Source organism: Lissotriton vulgaris, chromosome 3_1 (assembly GCF_964263255.1).
Source record: "Lissotriton vulgaris chromosome 3_1, aLisVul1.2, whole genome shotgun sequence".
NCBI classification, from domain to species: Eukaryota; Metazoa; Chordata; class Amphibia; order Caudata; family Salamandridae; genus Lissotriton; species Lissotriton vulgaris.
Window position 1 is genome coordinate 938,612,827 of NC_141689.1, and position 21,557 is coordinate 938,634,383.

At 44.9% G+C, this 21,557-nt stretch overlaps 1 protein-coding gene across 1 annotated transcript in view; it reads right to left on the reverse strand.

The window, feature by feature from the left end:
• Window positions 1-21,557, reverse strand: part of TRPM6 (transient receptor potential cation channel subfamily M member 6) — a 720,746-nt gene that overhangs the window by 512,813 nt on the left and 186,376 nt on the right. Inside the window, exon 5 of the mRNA XM_086961279.1 lies at window positions 14,284-14,497. Within this exon, the coding sequence (XP_086817405.1) occupies window positions 14,284-14,497 (214 nt within the window). The remainder of the gene's footprint in view (window positions 1-14,283; window positions 14,498-21,557) is intronic.

The following is a 21,557-nucleotide window of genomic DNA, read 5'->3' on the forward strand; positions in this document are numbered from 1 at the left end:
TTCGCTGGCTACTTGAGGGCAAGAAACAAAATGGATGCCGTATCTAAGATGGAACCCGTGGGTTCAGATAGAAAAACCCACGAAACAAGCGAACGGTTTAGGCTAGCGCAGCGAAAACGCGTACACCCACTAAACTCGTCATTTGCGGTTCATAGATACCAGACTCGACCATATTCGTGCGAGTCAAAAAAACACCACTTACAATTGTCACGGAACCTCAGACGCTCCTTTTGCCCTCATGTAGGCAAGCACTAGTCGGAATCAGAATCGATCTCGATATTCATCAGACCATCCAGATGCTGTTGCAACATAATTCTATCCATCAGAGTTCCTTTGGTAACAGGCGGCTGCCTTATACACGTCGTAGCACAGAAGCCACATAAGGCAGGACCACACTGCACACAAAGGCAACACGTGAACAGGAATGCTACAACAACCCCAATGATCATCAGAATCTTCCAACCCCAAGTCGACATTAGGCCCCAAAACCACCCGAGTAGCGTCCAATCCCCTACGCCCACGTGTATGGACTCAGAGATCTTATGCAACTTCGAGATGGCTTGATAGACAGTCGGAGCATAGTCTGGAATGAATATACAACAACTCGAATGGATCACCTTACATACTCCACCTCGATCTGCTAAGACAACGTCTAAAACCATACGATTTTGTAACGTCATGAGCCTATCCGCCTGAAGCTCTGCTGTGATATTACCAAGGGCACTGGCAGTGATGTTAGCTGTCGATTCCACCACTCGAGTCAACTGTCTCAGGTTCCTACTATTGATCATAGGCCCCCAAAATGGCAAGAAACCCTTGAAAAAGTCTCCTGCCTCTTGACCGGCAGTGTCTTCTTTGCTAATCACGCCTCTCACAACTCTAGTCTTGTGATAATCTGAGGCAACCGTAAAAGTCGGTTGCAACAAGTTTGCAATATAACAGGTGCCCGCGAAGTCAAGGGGCAACCATGTATATGCACGGTCGTAACAGACAAAGTACGTACCCTTGGCAGTCAGGAGAACAGGGGAAGAGAGCATTGGTAAAACATACGTCTCAGAGCAAGCACTCTCCCCGAGGTGAGCTCTCGGGCTTCGGCCACGGCCTTTTAAACAGAAATTACCACGGTGGGGTACGATCCATATTGGAGATGAGCTTCTAAGCTGTCTATCGCCCACGAGCACACTATATTCAGCCTCGCTCAGATCCCTATAGGCTCGCACCTCTTCCTCTGGGATGAGCGATGGTTCATAGATATCCCTATCTAAGTCAGCAATCGCTATTGCCAAAGACTTATGGTACGGACGGGACCAAAGTGTGGAGAACGTGGCTCTCGATTGGGGTAAGAATCTAGTGCGCTTCGAAACATTGTTTGAAATGCTCGAGCTGAACCCTGGGAACTGTAAGGAAGGACCAAGTACGGAATTCCCTTATCGGTGGTATGTGGCATTAACCCACACACCCAGCAATTGGTAGTGTTCATCACCAACTGATGCTGATGAAGGAGCTGAACGAAGGAATTGTTCATGAATTCCGCACGTCTAACCTGCTCGTGTTGCGGTAAGATATGAAAGGAATGAGGAGAGACAGTGGAGGTAGGTTTAGGTTCAGAAGAAGGGGTAGGTGAGGTAGTAGGCAACAATGACTGTATCATGTAATACACCCCACCCACCAATAACGAAGAAACAGTTAGGAATAAGAGGAACACCTGACACATGAAGCATTTTGTACGTGCAATTCTACGCAGTTCGAATCTTTGGGCCTGAGCCTTTTCCAATTCCGACAGCTTCGAGAAAACCATCCTCTAAAACCGTCCGCAACGTTCTTGACGCACTTCGTTCTGTGTAGCAGTAGTCAATCCCCAGGAGTTCCTAGGAATCGACGGTCTCTGACCTAGTGTCAAGACCTACTAACCAGAAGGAAGTACCCGCGCGGCCCTACGGTCTACCCGGATGTAAGGTATTTTAAGCAACAATATATATATATATACAAAATCTCCTAGCTGTGAAAACAAAAACACATACGTGGAAAAAAACTCAAAATTTACAAAATCACAATTATGCAAGTGTGTTCAGACTGGAGAGTGGTAATGGGGTAACATGGATGTCAGGGGAGAAAGCAAAGATATTCGTTTATTAGTGCCTGGTATTGGAGCGAAGAAAATATCGGCTTCTCCCAGGACGAGTCTGTTCGTCAAACAATTGGTCCGATGAGGAAACAGAGTTCTGTTGACCAGTCAATTGTTCAGGTCTTGAGTTCTGTGATGACAAATGTTCAACAATATCGTTCTGCTGCACTGAGGTATCTCCGACAGGCTGAGCGTCGCTGAATGGGACAAAGTTCAGTACGGTCTCAGCTTCAGACGAGGTGATGCCCTTCCTTACCCACGAGTCCGCTGGTAAAGGTATAGGTACCTTTTTGGTGTGGGTGGCATGCACCCAATGCTTGCGCCCCTCCAAACGAACAGCAGTTCTCGTGGCAAGGAGCACCTGGTAGGGTCCGGTGAAACGAGGCTCAAGGTTGCGCTTTCGGCCAAAATTCCTCGTCACCACCCAATCTCCGGGCTGGAGCTGGTGGCCTGGACCCTCCGTCTGCGTCGGCCGTGCTTCAAAGACCTGTTGGTGAATTAACCTCAGTTTAGCAGTCAGATCATGAAGATAATCGATCAACATTGGGTACTCAAGATCAGAGAACACACTGGGTCTAGGGACCCCCCAAACATTAGCAGGGTGGCCAAACACAATCTCATAGGGACTGAGCCCTACTCAGGAGTGTACAGTCGCCCTGGTTGACAGAAGAGCTAAGGGCAAAGCGTCAGGCCACGAGAGGCCAGTCGTAGCCTGAATCTTCGCGAGTTTCAATTTAAGGGTGCCATTGTACCCTTCAACCAAACCTGCTGACTGGGGATGATTGGCGCTGTGGAATTTCTGTGTAATTCCAAGGCCCTTGCACACATTCTTCATCACACTCCCTACAAACTCACTTCCGTTATCAGACCATACAATCCGTGGCATTCCATACCGAGGGAAGTATTCCTTCAGTAGGATTTTTGCAGTGCTCAGAGCAGTATTGTCTTTAAGAGGGTAGGCTTCAATCCATCGGGAGAATGCGCAAACCACAACTAAAACGTACTTTAAGTTATTGCATCTCTCCATATGGATGAAGTCTAGCTGAATCACCTCAAAGGGACACGAAGGAGGGGCAAAATGGCCAGGGGGTGTAGGAGTTCCCTTACCAGGATTGTACATCATACATATCATACAATTCTTGACCAGTCTCTCAGCACACTTAGCGATACCATCATTCTTCCATACGGGGGACAACAACTTACAGATACCTTTCGCACTAATATGTGCCAAGCCGTGTGCCATTGTCACAACATCTAGCACATACACATCCGGCAACATCCACCTCTTATTCTCCGACAGATCAATCCAACAGCCATTCGCATCCAGCTTTCCCGTACCCTCTTTCCACTTCGTCTTTTCAGTCTCGGTGGCCTCGTTCTGAATCGCTTTCACACTCTCGATAGTGTCCTCACACATACCAGTTTCTGCAGGCCACCTTACCGAACTCGTCACATACATTCTAGTGCTAAGGTTCCTGGCAGTCTCCTTAGCAATCTCATCAGCGAACGCATTGCCACGACCAACATCATCCGTCACCTTACGGTGTGCACTACATTTAATAATCGCCACCTGCTCGGGCAATGTAAGTGCATCCAAAAGATCATTCACAAGCTGTCCATGCTGAATCTTTGTACCATGCGACGTCATGAAACCTCTCTCTCTCCACAATCGTCCAAAACTGTGAGCAACACCAAATGCATGCTGGCTGTCCGTAAACACATTCACCCGTTTCCCTTTCGACAACACACACGCTCTGGTCAAGGCAATCAGTTCTGCCGCTTGTGCAGAATACTGATTCAATCTCGCAGTCTCCACAACCGTACTCAACGTCACCACAGCATACGCGGTCGTCACATCACCATTCGGCAACTTAAAACACGACCCATCCACATACAAGGTACCATCAGGGTCTTCCAATGGAGTATTTTTCAGGTCCACACGACCTTTTGTTTCCTCCTCAGTTCGTAAGTAGCAGTCGTAAGGTGCTACCTCGTCTGATTCCATATTGATTGGCAACAAAGTCGCCGGGTTCAGGACATTACAACGTTTTATTTGAATGTGACTTGCCAAAAGCGTCAGCTCATACCCAGACAACCTTGCACTAGTCAGGTGTTGGGTTTTTGTACGATTCAAGAGAGTGTCAACTGCATGCGGAACCATCACCGTAAGCATATTATCCATGACCAATCCTGCAGATTGTCGAATGGACACCGCAGCTGCCGCTGTTGCTCTCAAACAACTCGGCAATGCTCTAGCTACTGGGTCCAAGGTCGAGGAAAAATATGCACATGGACGCTGCTTACCACCGAATTGTTGCGTCAAGACACTCAACGCACAACCTTCCCTCTCGTGCACGTGTAGTGTAAACGGCTTACTGTAGTCAGGGGTACCTAACACAGGGGCCGAACACAACGCATCACGCAATTCAGAAAAACTTTTCTGACATTCTTCCGTCCATGGTAAAGGAGTTGGAACATCCTTGCACGTAAGAGCCACCAAGGGTTTTGCTAGCAATGAAAAATTTGGAATCCATTGCCTGCAGTATGACGTGATACCTAAAAAGGCACGCACATCTCTCTGAGTTGTTGGCACAGTCATTCGAGCAATCGCTGCAATTCTCTCTGGGGTCAACCTTCTTCCCTCCTTTGACAATAAGTGACCTAGATAGGTTACTTCTTGGCAACAATATTGCAGTTTAGAAGGTGACACCTTGTGATGTAAGTCACAGAGATGCTGCAGCAACGACACCGTAGCAATTTTGCAAATGTCCTGAGTGTCCGCAGCCACCAATAAATCATCAACATATTGGATCAAGGCCGCCCCGGCCGGCAACACAAACGCATCAAGTTGGCTCTTCAAGGCTTGGCTGTATATCGATGGACTCTCACAGTAGCCCTGAGGAGCGCGTTTAAACCTAAAGCTGCGGCCACCTAGAGAGAAACCGAAAAGGTCCCTACTCTCCTCAGCAATCGGAATGCTGAAGAAGGCATTCTTCAGATCGATCACCGAGAACCAAGATGCAGAGGCTGGAATCAGAGTCAGTAGAGCCGTTATGTCGGGCACCACAGGGAACTGAGGAATCACAATTTTATTCACCTCTCGTAAATCGATGACAAAACGATAAACAGGAGGCTTTGATGGATCAGTGCGTTTCAGAATGGGCAACACAGGGCTATTGCACACGTTTCACGAGTTTCCTCGATAACATCTTTTTCAATCAAATCGTAGATGATCGCTAACAGCGCTCGCTCACCATCAAGGGAGATACGATACTGGGGAATACGTGGCAAACGCACGTTAGATTTTAAGTGAACAACATAAGGGGAGATGTCAAGCAGGCCCACGTCATTGGGACCTGTAGCCCACAAAGATGCAGGAAGAGAACTCAATTCCGGTGGAAGCTTGTTGATGGACAAGTACATAGGAGAGATAACTTTCTCACCCAATGTAAGCTTCACTCCCGCAGGAGAACAATACAAAGTTGCATACAGACGTTTCAGCAAATCCAGGCCCAAAAGATTTTCACCACAACCAGTAGTCAAAATCAAAGGAGCTTTCAGCTCACGAGGCCCAATTGCAAGGGGCAAAGGGCGCGAAACCGGGTTGCTAACAGGGGCGCCAGAGAATCCAACGGAAACATTTGTTAAGCCAGACAAAGGTGCGCCAGGGAGTTTCGAATGCATGATGGAACTTTTCGCTGCACCAGTGTCCAACAGAAAAGGCTCAACTACGCCCGAGGTGGCAACTGCGACGTAAGGCCCTCTCTGATCAACCGGAACTGATACTACTCCCTCTCCTTGTCTATGGCTGTCCTAGTAATTACCGTCGTCAGTGCCCTGATCGACGTAATAATCGTCCACGTTATACTGTGCAGATCTGCCTTGCGACGATCCACGCTGATCGAAACAATTATTAGAATCAGAAGAATTATTAGACCGATCATTTTGAGCACCGCGACCTCTACCACGCGAGGCCTGTTGAGGACCACTACGACCTCCTCTAGATGAATTACCACTATTTCGATCACGCAAAACTGGACAATCGAATTTCAAATGACCCTCTCCCCTACAGTAGGCACACTGATTGTACCCCAACGTAGATCTCTGCGAAGAGGAGTCATTTCGTGATTGCGACCTATTCGACTGAGACTGTGATCGATTCCGCTGTTGCGAATCATTCTGATTCGAACGTGGAGGATACGCTTGTTGCAACAACACTTTTGTTTTGAGCTCTTTCGTCTTTTTATCAGCACAATCATTTTCCTCTTTCTCTCTATTCTCATAATATTGGGCCGTAGCCAATATCTGAGCAGAAATGGAAACAGCCCATGCACTCTCTGAATTCCTTAATTTGTTGCTTAGGTCCGGCAACAAATTCGACACAAATTTGTCCACGAACAATCTCTGACCTCCCTCAGTACCCATATCTTGACCACTATGATCAATGAATGCCTCCTCAAATCTCGTAAAGAAATCAGAGACACTCTCATCCTTCTTCTGTTTGCAGGCGGACAATTTGTCCCAATTCACTTTCATAGCTGGCATAAGCGTTTTCATAAGAGTGATTATTCTCTGCGGCAAAGCCGTAATCAACTGGTCAGGCTTAGCCCCACCAACTTGCAAGGCATCCGCGGCACGAAGTGCAGCCCAGTCACCACCTAATTCTTCTGCATGATCTTCCTGACGAATCTTTGCCCATACCGGTTGCGGTACGACATTGCCAAACAACATATCAATGTCGGCAAGATTCATCACCGTCGCGTCCACTAGCTGAGACAGTTCTTTATAATACCCAGCAGGATTCTTTCGAGGGTCAGGCAAAGATTGCTTCACCTGCAAAACTTCCGATCGTTTCCACGGGAGGTGTATCCACACTCTCTGGAAGAATGGTAAGATCGGAGGGTTAGCACCAGGGTTACCTGGCATCCACACTGGTGGAACTTCGCGCATGGGATACTGACCAGGCGCTGCTGGCGGTTCGTCAGTTTCACCTGTGAACAATGCTCGAGGCATTATAGCAGGACGAAAAGATAGCAACTGCTCGACAGCGCGTCGAACATTGCTACCTACCATTATTCCGCTCGCAAACTGAAGCTGAAGATTAGTTAGGGCGGCCAGGACATCGTCAGTCGCATCAGCTGATATCTGATCACGTAAAAGCTTGCACATTTCCTCAAACACGAACCTCTGTGTCGGTTCATTGAATTGAGAAAACGTATCATTCACCACACGTGGAGGATTCCTAAGGGGGTATCTAATCCAACTTGTCGCCATATTATATAGCGGGTCACGTTCCCTACCACCAGGAAGCTGACTTCGTCTTTGGGGAGCATCAGAACCAGCGGACTCAAGAACCGGTCCAAGAGAAGTGAAGAAGTTAGCAGCAACAGAAGGGACACGACATCGAGCAGACGGGGTAGAAGAGTAACACAACGGGGTAACAAGAGAAGTGTCAGGGACAGAAGGGACAGCAGGAGTAACCGAAACAGTAGAAGTAGCGGGAACAGGAGTATGAGGAAGTATAGACGGGGGAGCAGTAGGGACAGGAGCAGGCAGAGGAGCAGGAACGGGTTGAGGAACAAGAACAGGAACGGGTTGAGGAACAGGAGGAGCCACAGGAACTGCGGTATCCTGCGCATACAGAGGTGGTGATTTTAATAGATAGGACAACAAGGGGTCCTCTACTACCTCCTCTCCCTGCTTATCCGTACCCGTCGGTAAAACGGGGTAACACTTATCCACAGTCATACGCTGCATTCTATCAAAAACTTCCTTTTCCTTTTCCTCCTTATCTCGCTGAAACTGCTCTGCATTTCTTACCATTGTAACGATCCCTTCTCTCTTATTACGTTTAAGCTGCTTAATTTCTTTCTGCTTGGCTTCTTTACGCCACAACCGAAAGGAATCAAACATGGCCGGCCTTGCTTTTCTTCGGAACAAGTTAGCTTCAAGATTATCTAAAATCGGGGCCTCAAAACTACCATGAGGTGGCCAACTAAGGACACCGTCTTTTTTAGTATACCGAACCCAACACTCATTAAATGCAATTGGACCCAAACCATGTCGACTGTATAACTCGTAAGTAGGAGTTCCAACTGGAGGTATCGGACACGAGTCCTCCAGTCGGGAATCCGCACCACAACCTCTGAAGCAACTAAACAAAGTACTACGGCCAGGCATCGTGCACACTAACCGAGTTTCACAAACGTCAAGGGTTATAGGATTACAATGTCCCTGCAAAGAGCAAAAACCCTCGGTTTTTGGTGACTGCAGACGTCAAATAGCACAACAAAGAACAAAATACCAAGAACCACAAATGCAATGGAACCATGCAACAACTAAGCACCCACAACAAAGGACTCTGGGAGCGACCCACAAATACTTAACTCAAAGATCAGTGGCGTCACCAGGAAGGCCCGTCAATCGTCTCGCTGTACCAAGGTCTACGCCAGGCGCCAAAATAGGTCTACAGTCAGGGCAGCAGTCCGTCGCAGCCGTCAGGAGGCGGGAAAGGTCGTCGGGCCACTTGTTTCGACAACAGGATCGATGAAGCGGGGTGCACCTTCCCTCGGAGATTTCACACGAAGTTCCTCACGATCGTTGGGCTTTGGACCGGTACCGCTGATGCAGCCCCATGTTGGGCGCCAACTGAAGGACTGGGTTTTTCTAAGACCCAGCGGTGCGAGGGATAACACCTAAAACCTTCGTGGGTAACCTGTTTCGGCGTACAAATGACAGAGACACGGGACACTTCCTTCGGCGTCAAAGATTCGAGGTTTATTACTGCAGGGAACACAGAAGTCACAAGAAGTACAACATGTGCAAGTTCGAGGAGTCTGCTTCAAATTGTATCTGTGGATCGCTCTTCTTATACAGTTTTCGGGCATAGGATAACATGGTGCACAAAGGATTACAACCTGGTTCCCATCGTAAAGGTCATAGGGGGTCACTTTCATGTATTCAGGGCCCGGAACATAATTACAGTAGCATTTGGCATTTCCCAACTGTAAAAGTACATCTTCCCACCATTAGTACGTTCCGTTCGGCTATAAACGAATCAAACAAAAAGACAGAAACAGGTGCAGAGGAAGACGAGGACAGTGATCAGATCGAAGAGGGTGTGAAAGGGGGTGGTGTCAGGAAACACGAGTTGCAGGGATTAAAGGAGACGTGCCTAATGAATACACAACTGAGACAATAGACCGGCACGGCAAGATGAGCCTCGAGCGGGGCCATCTGCCTTACAGTGTCATCCCCCTCATCATAAAGACACCTTCAAAGGAACATGTGTCTTCCGCAAGAGTTTGGGAATCCCAGGGTCGCGAAGCGGACAGCGTCCGTTCGCTGGCTACTTGAGGGCAAGAAACAAAATGGATGCCGTATCTAAGATGGAACCCGTGGGTTCAGATAGAAAAACCCACGAAACAAACGAACGGTTTAGGCTAGCGCAGGGAAAACGCGTACACCCACTAAACTCGTCATTTGCGGTTCATAGATACCAGACTCGACCATATTCGTGCGAGTCAAAAAAACACCACTTACAATGCCACGGAACCTCAGATTGGCGTCCTGGAAGTACTACAATCAGACCTACTTTTCTTAAAAACCTCCATACACCCATTCACTCAATCATTGCAAAAGCTTTTAATAAAAAAATATATATATATTTTAAATAAACATATGTATAAAAAGATTAAATGTAAAATAATCATTTACAATTGAAAATTATTAATAAAATAATCAATTAATATGTGTATATATATATTTGAAAAATGCTACCCATCCAATCCCCTAAATACTCACATCCCACGAATAAAAATAAATAAGTGACTATAAAATCATACAGTAAACCAAATAAATACTAATAACTACACTTCAAAGTAAAGATAGAGCAATTAGTATACTCTTGAAAAAAACACAACCCATCCAAACTCCAATATACCCACAAGCCGTACAAAAATAATAAAATAGGTTTAAAAACATTAAACATAGTTTTATCATTTAAAATTAAACATAAAAATAATTTTCAATTTAAAAAATGAATTATGAATACATTAATCAATTATTACAAATATATATTTTATTACAAAGGCTACATGCTCATTCCCACACTATAAACCCCCAAACCAGAATTGTAAATTTATCACATAGCTAGAAATGTATTAAATATATTAACAGGTAAATAACAAAAAAAATACATAACTAGTATGTTTATCCATTAATATTAATTAATGTATAATTTAAAAAAAACTTCTGCCCATCCACAAACCCAATAAAATGAACAAACTTCAAAAAATGATACATTTCTACAATATTTTTAACAATAATTTAGCAATATTACCCAAGTGGGAGGTCCCTTTCAGGTATTTATTGACCACCCAAACACCCAACAATTTGGGGACCCCGTTCTAGTATAATACTGGGCAATATCAGGGAAACCTCTAAGACGAAGTTATCAAAAAACAGGGCCCCTGGTATCAGCTGCCAGAAATGACCTGGATGTGACTTAGAACCTGTTTTTTTAGAAAGTTTCAGAAGTGGAAAGTCACTTTTGTACTGTAGGAACTGCTGTTTATTGATGTGATACCAACATGATGGACAGCTAGCTAATGGTGACCCCAGCAATATTCCCGCTTCTTTTCTGCACATAAATCTTGTTAATTCCAATGACAGTCTAGCAAATGTAATTTGCCTTCCCAATGTTTCAGTTACTCTCCAGTCTATAAAGACATTCCTCAGGATACAACCATAGAACTCACACAGGAAAGCTGTATTTGTTTTCAAGACTGACAGCTAGATTCATGAAGCATTTTTGCGGGCGCAAACGGTGCGAATCGCAGAATTCGGCCATTTGCACCCGCAAAAATGGCATTTGAAATTCATCATTGGGTCATGTACTCGCAATTTGAGAAATCGCAAAAAATTGCAATTTCTCAAATTACGATCGCATTTAAGGAATCTAAATTTGAGATTCCTTAAATGCTATTCATGACCCAATAAAAAATTGCGAATGCGCTATTTTTTCCCGCTATTTACCGCGAAGTCAGACTTCGTGGTAAATAGCGAAAACTGAGAAAAATGCACTTTTGTGCATTTTTCTCAGTTGTATGTTACACACACACATGTCCTTTGGACATGTGTGTGCGCAACATGAGTCTAATTTACATTTCAGGGGTGCTACAGGGTGCCCTGTGGACACCCCTAGCACCCTTGAAATTGCATCCTTATTTGCGATTAGCAAATTGCTAATCGCAAATAAGGAATAACTCCCCATTCATTCCTATGGGCCTTTAGGCCCATAGGATTGAATGGGGAGTAGTTCCTTATTTGTGATTAGCAATTTGCTAATCGCAAATAAGGAATGTGTAGGAATCGCATTTTTTTTTGCGATTCCTACATGAATCCCGTTTTGCGAGTCTGTAATAGCGATTCCTTATTATTCGCTATTACAGACTCGCAAAACATGCCGATGATAAATCGGGCTGTATATCCATTAACCATGCTGAACTTGTATTTCAGCTTAGTGCACAAGTTGAAGAGTGGAGTGGTGGTCCTGATGTGTAGAGGGAGTTAGTAACAGTTTCTGGTTGCGATGAAGGTGAAAGGATGAATTCCTGTCTTGCTTCTGTGGATTTGGGGGACGCATGTGAGGCAGAGAGAAGTGGAACACAGATATCTGGAGAGTTGGTAGAGTTGGAGTCAGTCGTTGAGGTAGGCTGGTACTGCATTGTGGAGGGATACTTGGCATGCATGAGAAGTTTGAATTTGTAGCGTTTCTGAATAGGTAGCCAGTGCATATTTGCGAGGTATGGTGTGACGTGTGCACTTCTGGGGATGGCTAGGATGAGTCTGGGGGGATGATCTGGATAGTTTGGAGTCTTTGAGTGAGTTGGCTGGAGATGCTGACGTATAGTGGGTTGTCGTAGTCGAGTCTGCCTGGGTGACCGTGCATCTAGTGTGCATAGGGAGCCATTTGAAGATTTTGCAAAGCAGTCTGAGGATGTGGCAGCAGGATGAGATCACGGCGTTGACTTGATTTTTAATCGAGAGCTTGTCATGAAGGATGATGCGGAGATTTGTGGCATAGTCAGTGGGTATCAGAACCAGGTCGGTGGCCACCAGTAGCTATCCTGAGGAGAGTTCTTATTTCCAAAGATCAGGACCTCTGTTTTATCTGTGTTGAGCTTCAGGCAGTTCGCTTGTATCCAGTTTGCTATGTTGGACATGCAGGCAGTAAATTTGCTCCAGGTGCTGTGGTTCGTGTCAGTGAGGGAGAGGATAAGCTGAGTGTCATCAGCTTAGGAGATGATGCTGATATTGTGTGTTCTTATGATGTGGGCAAGAGGTGCTATGTAAGCATTGAATGGGGTCGGGCTGCGGAAGGAGCCCTAGGGGACTCTGCAGATGAACATCTTGGGTTCGGAGGTGAAAGTGGAGAGCCTGACCCATTCTGTCCTGTTGGAGAGGAAGGAGGAAATCCTACTTAGGGCGAGTCCTTGGAATTCTGATTCCTGAAGTTTGGTGATGAGGTTGCCATGGGAGATGGTGTTGAAAGTTACTGAGAGGTCAAATCGGATGAGTGCTTCAGTTTATCCTGATTAGTTGGAATCCAGGAGGTGGTGCTCTTCAAGATGGGTGGAGAGCAGCTTGTTGATCTCTTTATCCAGGACTTTGGTTTGGAAGGGTACGAGCGAGATAGGCCTGTAGTTGCTGAGATCTTTAGGATTAGTCAAGGGTTTCTTTAGCAGAGCAGTGACCTCGGCATGTTTACATTTGTCAGGGAAGTGTCCGCTAAGGATGAAAGAGATGATGGTCCTGATGAGGTTGGCACTGATCAGTGTGCTATCCAGGTTGTACATGTGGTGAGGGCAGGGTTCTGAGGGAGTTGGTGAGTGTTTGCTCTGCATGGTGGGTCTGGTGAAGTTCTCTGTGGTGAGTGGGATCCAGTTTGTTAGGGGGTGGAGGTTTCAGATAGTGATGGGGTTTGTTTGGTGATGTCCTCAATGGTCGTTGGGTGCGATGTTGGAGTAGATCTTGAGGATTTTGTTGTGAAAGAAGTCTAAAAGGTTGTCGCAGAGGATCTGCGAGGGGGTGATGGTGGCAGCTGTCAGGTTGGAGAATTCCTTAACAATATTGAAGAGTTCTTTGTCTATGTTGGAGCAGGATTCAAGTCTGATCACCAGGGCCCCTTTCTTGGCCTCTCTGTTCTGCATGTGGTACCTTTCGAGAGTGGATTTGTTGGTGGATCCGGAGATGTAGTCTTGGCTGGTCCTCCATCTTCTTTCCAGCTGCTTGCAGTGGCGATTGTAGTCTGATCCTTTTCACTGGGGCCAGGTTGTTGACACAGTCTGAGATCCCGTTGTCGAAGGTGAGTAGGCCTTTCTGCAGGTCAACTGTGAGGGTTAGTTGGATCTAAGGGCGTGGGTCCAGTCTGACTCTGGTATTTTGCTCCAGCTGTGGCTGAATTTGATGGTAGGTTTGGGTATATTTTGGTGGGGGGGGGCGCTGACATAGAAGTGTACGATGGAGTGATCTGTCCATATGAGCGGGGAGGTGTGGCTGAGGGTAATCTTGTTGCTGAGTGTGTGTGTGTATGCACATGTATTTTTGTTATTTAAGATAGTATCATGAGGGTTGTGGCATACAGCAAGGCAGGGTTCACTGCAAAACATTACGAAATCTAGCAATGTTCTACAAGTGGGCTGATTGCTGGTAAGATGCACAATGAATGTCAGCATGATTTACTGGTAATGTAAGTCTAGTAAGCATAGAGCATAACAAGACATAACAATGGTGAGGCAGTGCAAGTAGTTATGCTGCACCAGCAGTCAGGGGCAAGGTTGTGGATTTTGTTCACTAATCAGCTTGTCCAAGGGACAAGTCCTATACAGTCCTCCTTGTCCACTTGTCCATCTACTCCCAAAAACCATGACACACATATTCTGAAACACGCATAAACACCCCTTTGTAGACAAAACACCTGTGCAAATACACACATCTCTGCTCAAACACACATAACCACTCCTGCACAGGCGTTGCAAAGCCTTTCACTACCTATTTGAAGTCTAATACCCAGAAGGACAAATAAGTGGCTTGACTGAATAAAATGCCATGTTGCAGAATAAAGTTCAACAAGTGAGATAAATATGCACATGTACCTGTGTTGATGCCTTCGGTCACAATCCAGGCACCTGTAGTCTCTGCAGCTTTGATCAAACCTTTACTGATGACCTGCTTGACCTTGGAGGGAAGCTTGAAGTTCTGCACACCCCCGTGTACAGAAATCACTAGCTTGGGCAACTCCATTTGCCATTCCTGTACCATGAGATGCAACAGCTGGTCTAAGTTGGTATCGTAAGAGGTTCTGATATACTGCAAAAATGTATTCACAAATTTAGGGTCAGTTGCACCATAAGTCAAGCGAAGCAAAGTATGTTTTCCTGATGTAGAAGCAAAGAGCAAAAATCAACATAGACTGTCAAGAACATGCCTTAAATAACTTATTTGAGAAAAAAGTAGTTTGTGGTTTTTATTGAGTGCAGTCCGACTCTAACTGTGCTAAAATACCATTCAAGCTGGTTTAGCACACAGCCTGAAAGCAATGCTAATTCAACATTATTTTGACTTAATTAGATATCAGAAAAAGTTACCACCCGTCCTCAGTCAACCACATTTGATTGTGTGAATTAGGGGTACAAAGTAGACAAAATTAATCAGCTGCACAGCATAAAAGTTGCCAGCCCTCCTGAGGAAATTAGAGCTATCTATATATCAACAGATGGATCAGTATTAATTCCCTAAAGTTATATTTAAGTAGAAATAATCTCATCAGTGGTTGTCATTCTAAAGGTCGTAAAATTTCCTATTTAAGTGTAAATAGGAGTTTGCACCCAAACTGGGATTCCAAGATATGCAGACCTAGCAGCACCCCATGGTATTTTCAACACACAATTTTCTAACAGGTTAACTCTTGGAGGAATTCTTGTGGAGAAAATCCTTAGCAAATGCACACATTGGAATGGGGAAAACAGAGAGCATTTCTAAATAATGTCCTCCATGCTACAGTGCAGAGCCAGGAATACAGCACCTGTTGCATACTCAACCACGAGGTGTTGTGATATTAATATTTAACAACTGGTTTTTTTACCTCTCTGGATAGCAGACCAGACGTGTGTTAAATTCAGGTGATAATGTATAAAGATATTGGCCAGGCATAGGCAGACAGCATGTCATGTTTTGTGCTGTTTGAAGATGATAACTGCTCAAGTTTATAAGAGCATAAAGTTCCATGACATTACACGGAGCCAGCAGCGGATTCTCAATTATAGCTTTGGGGCTACGCCCCCTGATATTCTTTCACAGTGTATAAATATTAAATAGATCGATTTATTTAGCGATACAATTGTATCTCCAAACAGATCGATGATTTTAAGTGTGGGCTGTCTGTCCCAGGCTGCCAGCCCTTCCTCGCTCTGAAGCAGGAGATGGAAGGCAGGCAGTAATCAACTTTCTTAACTGTGATGTACGGCACATGTCTTACGGTTCTAAAGCCCTTCATAATGAAATATTGTCATTGTAGTCTATGGCAGGATTCTCTATGGGCCAGTGATAACTTTCAGCCTCATGGTTTGGGGAGCTGGAGTCTCCGTCCCTGTGTGAGAGCATCCATCTGTCATTCACAGGTACAGATCCCATACTTTCCCATTCGTCACATGTAGGAGTAGATACAAGCACGTGTGTGTTGGTGCCTTCTTCTCAGTAAAGTTAAGTGTTACAATAATGCTAATCTTCTGTTATGAATATTGTGCTGAGACCCCTCGCCACGCTATCCTTCCCCACTGTGACACCCCAGGCCCTGGCTGCATGTCGCTGTCCCCGTTAGAAGTGGAGCTGGTGCATCTATTTTGTTCCCCCGTGAACTGGATCCAAAAGACAAGCTGGTGAGAGTTCTTGTTCCCTTGTGAAGTTTATCCAAATAATCAAGTCCAGGGAAAAGCGAGAGATATGTGCGTACATTCGACAGTTATCAGCTGTATGACATTAAAACTGGCCCTATCTTCATGCCCTTAATGCCAAAAACACATGGATGTATTTACGAACAAGGAGTGTTAAAATGTTAAGGCAATGCATGTCAGCAATTTAGTTCCTCTCTTATTTCAACTTTTACTTAATCTTGCCTCCCTCAAACGTTAGCTATTTAATCATGTTGTGTTTCTTTCCATGTATACTTTGAGCTGTGCAAAAGTTTATGAGGGGCTTTGATATTCAGAGCTCTGATGCTGATGCTTAAGCCAAAGTAAAGTGCCTGTCAGTGGGTTGGCCTCTCTGCAGAGCACACAGAACAGTGGTCATGTATTCCACTTCTAATTGCAATTTTGTAAACATGCGTGTGAAGGGGGTGCACGGTTGACAAAATATTTACAGGGCAAAAGCAAAAGTAAATACACTGCTTAAATGTGAGTGAGTACATTGTATGTTTAGAAGTGGTGAAGTGAGAGAGATGCAAGGAAGTGCATTCTGGGAAAAATTAAAAGAGAGTGCTGAAGAGGATAGAAAGTGTTGTATATGAATTTAGGACCCTAGTGTAATTTTCCCGAATCATGCCCATATATAGGTATAAATCACCCTATCCTTATATAGGCATAGAAATCATAACCATATTTAGGCTTAGCCCATGCAGTCCAAATATGGCATGGCTACTTCCACTAGTTCCGAAAATCCACAACGATTTCTTGAAAAAACCCGCCTTCAGCAGTCAGCGACTTCCCCTTGCTTGAATATTAAGTTATCCAAGAAATCATGGAGTTTTCAAAGAACTGAGTCTTTGATGACGTTATTAATTCCAACCTTACGTCAAACTCGGCACCTTCAAGGTATAAATATGCTCACACTTGCTCAGGCAAACACACAGTGGTTTGGAGCAGTTCGACTATCTACTTGCCCGACACAGCTCGCCGCAGCAAGTGCCGAAGGAAGCCGACCCTCCAGCAGATGCACTGAGAGACGCTGTCTCTTCTCCTGCTGAGAAATTCAGCTCCAGTTTTTCCAGGCTACCCTTGTGGGTTACTGGGAAATCGAGTTCTGAAAGAGAGATACCAGACCTCTTCATTCTAAACCAAGGTACGAAGCTGATTAGAACCTTAGAGAATTCTTGGAATGGATTCTTGAGAAAGAATACTAAAACTAAGCTACACCTCACTTACTTCTTCCCTTGTACTAGACTTAGGTTAGGTACACCGGGGTAGGCGTATTTTAGAAGCACCAGTTGAGTACTTTTAGTCATTATTTATGTATTTTATGTATTTATCTATGGCTTAGAAACCATACCATGCTATTACAATATTATTTTGTAATACTCTTTTTTACTGTATGCACTTTACTTCATGCTAAGTATTCGATTGTAGCAGTTCATTTCTTTTGCATGAGAAAGAAGTCTGTTCAATAAATACCTTTTATTGAAAACGCCCGTCTCCCTATTTCTCTGCACTTCTGGTGAAACGAAGCATGCACGATTGACTGAGTAAAATAGCTATCTATTGTTTCCGCGACTCTAGAGATATATTTCTTATTCTTGGGAAACAAAGTTGTCATGTTCATGCGGTTGTCAGAATCTAATCCCTTCTTGTGTATTGGAGAAAGTTTCTAGTGACCTCTGAGCTAGCTGGCACTCACAATTAAGTCTAATATATTCGATAGAGACCTAGTCGACCTCAGTCCTATGTCTAAACTATAGGATATATTATTCCAATGCGCAGAGCCTATTGGGAATATAGGAACTACACTACAAAAGGTGGTTGAAGATGTGGAGATGGACAAGATGTGCAGAGAAAACTGACATCTATATATATATATATATATCTAACATAAAGCGCACATAACTGAAAGCAAAAACTCCTTCCACTGGCCTCAATACTACTGAAACTTCAGAAATTAAACATTTTAAAGGTTAATTATTTATAACAAATACTTGATGTTACTCATTTATGTTAACAAGATAACAACCATTGACAAAGTCAATCGTACTGACAGGTTTTAGGTGTAGGTCAGCTGAGTTATATATCTGGATTCAATTACATCTCAGAGAGAAACCAAAATACTGATCGGGTAGCACACTATGGGAATCACAGAAATGTATTTTACTTGTTCCCTTTTAGTTTTTCATCTCACAAAGACCTGCCTTCACATATTTCTATCTGACTGATTGCAATCAGCAGCTGTGGGTCCTTTCTGAAGTCTGGTTAGAGCATGTTCTTCCAAAGTTGATGTTGCATGCAGTGCAAGACACTGGGCAAGCACACACTTTAATTGGCTGAAGTTGTTGCTTTATAGAATGTGCACATGACAGTAACTGCTGAGCATATTAATGCAGTAAGATATAGGGCAGTTTCTAATGTATTTAATATGTAAAAACTATACTTTCCCTCTGCTTGCTTAATAAGCCTTGCTTTATTACTAAATTAATTTGCTTTAAAATGCACCATTTGCCAATCTTTTTTCTTTTTTTTTCTCTGGAGGAAAATCCAGCTTGGACCCGGCGTTGGTCCATTAAGCTTGCCTGCTCCACTTACTACATAAAAGTCATAACAAATGTTCACATCCCACCACTTTCAAATGTCACCAGCCTCCACTGCACAGAGCCAGTCAGTAGGCTGAGTAAACCATCACAAGGATTTGGAATAGATAGTTGGTATACCATAGTTGGTAAGCTATCATGGTCATGAGAGTTTTTGGTAAATCTGCAAACTAGGAAGTGAGGGAAACCCCTGACGTATGGTTCCAAGATAGTGGTGGAAACTGCACTTTACACCTTTGTAGATTGGATGGTTTGGATGATACTAATGTGTCAAGCAAGAAAAGTTTTATTAGAGTCTAAGGATAGACAGGCACAGTATATATTCTCCAGTTATTGTAGAGAACAAGGCTTCTAACTAGCCCACACTTGTGACAGTTGCGAGAGGCATGCTCAGTATATGATGTAAACTAATGTAAGTGGATACCTTGCACTGATCCAGACAACCCTTATATTGGTTTTAGTGGTCTTAGACAACCTTAGAAAGCTCTCTAAGTGGTGGCTGTGGAGAGCAGCCTTCAGGCTTAGTCCAAAAGGAGTGTAAAGCAGCTTGTTTTACCAGACATAATCTTATAGGTATAGATTAAGTGAAAAAGAACGACACAGTGTATTTATAAAAGTATATATTCATTATAAGACTCTCACTAACACATACAGATATCTCCTAGCCGGAGATATACACATTACACAAAATACTTTACAATAGAAACAGGTAAGTAACACAGAATACACAGTGGTCCCCAGGGAAAGACCAAACCATATAGTAAAATAGTGGTATGCAAACCACAACTCAAGTCAAGACAATACTCAAAAGACGTCGAAGTGCCGCGGACCCAAGGAACCACCCAAGGGGAGTATCTAGGATTCCCACGGAGGTTGTGTGCAGTGTAAGAACACGACTGCGCTCTCAGTACAAATCAACGTGTAAGTCTCTGTTGCAATTTTAAAGAAAGACATCCCTTTCCAGTCGACTCTGAAGAAACCCCATAGAATACAAGAGGTTGGAGAGCCACACACACCCGTGTATACCCTGGGAATTAGGTTACCTACACCAGGGAAGCCGGGTGCATAAATGTGAAGTGGCTTTAGAAACCGTTGCCGAACTCAATTGGAGACTTCAGGAAGATGCTGCTGCTGGAGAAGGTGAAAGTGTCCTGTGAAACCCAAAGGTGGATTCAAGATAGAGAGTACCTGCAAGCAGAGGGATGACCGGGGGCACAGAAGACGAGTGTCCACCAATGTCGGGTGTTGCAGGAAGATGAAGATGACCTTGGAGCTGCAGCTGTGAGGACCAGGCAATGCTGTGAAAGACCTTGAGCCATTTGCCGAGCTGTACCACGTCCATTGTCGAGAGTTGAGGGATCGGTGTCCATCATGAACACCAACAAGCCTTGGCAACTACAAACAACATGGAAAGCGAAGAAGGTGCAGTGTTGGGACCGGCAAGGTCCAGGGGACTCACCACAAGTAGGGGAGTCGGGGCAGGCCCCAGGCAATCAGGGGAGCCCAAAGAATTCAAAGGTGACCTACATCATGACTCACAGGCCGGAGGCACTGGAATCACAAGAGGACTGATCTCAAACTTGGTGACATGATAGGGCAGGCCTTGTGGGATGTGAAGGACCACAACCTGTGTTGCTGAGCCTTTTGGATTCCATGGAATCCCAGGATCAGCAGACTGGTCAACTTAGTTGCAGTGCCTGCAGATGCAGAGAAGTGACTGTTTCACTTCAAGGGAGATTCCTTCAGGTGTCTTGGATGCTCACAGGCCTTGAAAAGTTTCCTTATGGAGCACAGTAATGGACATTGCAGCAGACAAGCAGGTCGAAGAGGTCAGTGCAGCAGGAATTTTCCCGGTTGCAGCCTTGATGCCCAGAGCGAAATCCAGAAAAGTCCAGAGTCCCCAGACTGTCGAAGTTGAAGTGGTGTCTGAATTGAATCATGTCCCACAACGAATCTAAGGGCCCACTCTCAGGTAAGCCCTTAAGTAACCTAAGGAAAGGGTTAGGGCGATTCAGTGTTCCCTCCCAGGGGAGGGGTTAGACAGTGGGGATAATACTCCCATGTCCTTTTCCCAGTTTTGCGCCAGAGCGGAGCCAACTGGACAATGCAAGGAGGGCACCTAATGTGCCCTTCAAGCAGACTGAGTGGCACTGGTAAGCACTCCCACCCGGCCCCAATACACTAAGCCCTGTTTGGGAGGTGGTCACAACTCCCTGTGACAGAATACCTATTGTTCTGCCTTCCCCTCTGCTTGAGCTTGGCTCAGCAGCAAGAGGGCAGAATCGTGTCTCTGGTCGGCAGCAGCCATGCTGTGCTGTCTGGGTCTAGAAGAATGGTACCTGGAGCACCGAGGGCCTAACGGAGGGCCTTTACAGTGCTTGGAATCATACCCCCACACCGTTTAAGGTGTGGGGTTATGATACCATCATGCTTGATACCAAACATGACAGGGATCGTAATAGCCAGTTTGATGGCCATCACGTTATGATGTGGTGCCCCTCTATATATTATATTGCTGTCTCACTTACAACCCAGTAGAATGGACACCGAAGGCTGTAGGGGTGTTCTGCTCATGCAAGGGCACCCTCACACCTAGAACCAAGCACCCTGCCTTCAGGATTGAAAAGGCCTGCTGTGGGGTGACTTATAGGTTTTAAGTGTTGCCACAAATGTACATACCAACAAGAAAAATTAAAGTCTCTTACGCTTCAGCATCAATGAGATGTACATAGACGGTGAATCAGTTCCAGCAGAAACAGCCATTACAGAAGTTACCGTCTACGTTGTCATCATCGACGTCGTCGACGGAAAAACCATCATCGACGATGCTGTCCTCGTTGAAGCTGCTGCTGTCGTCGT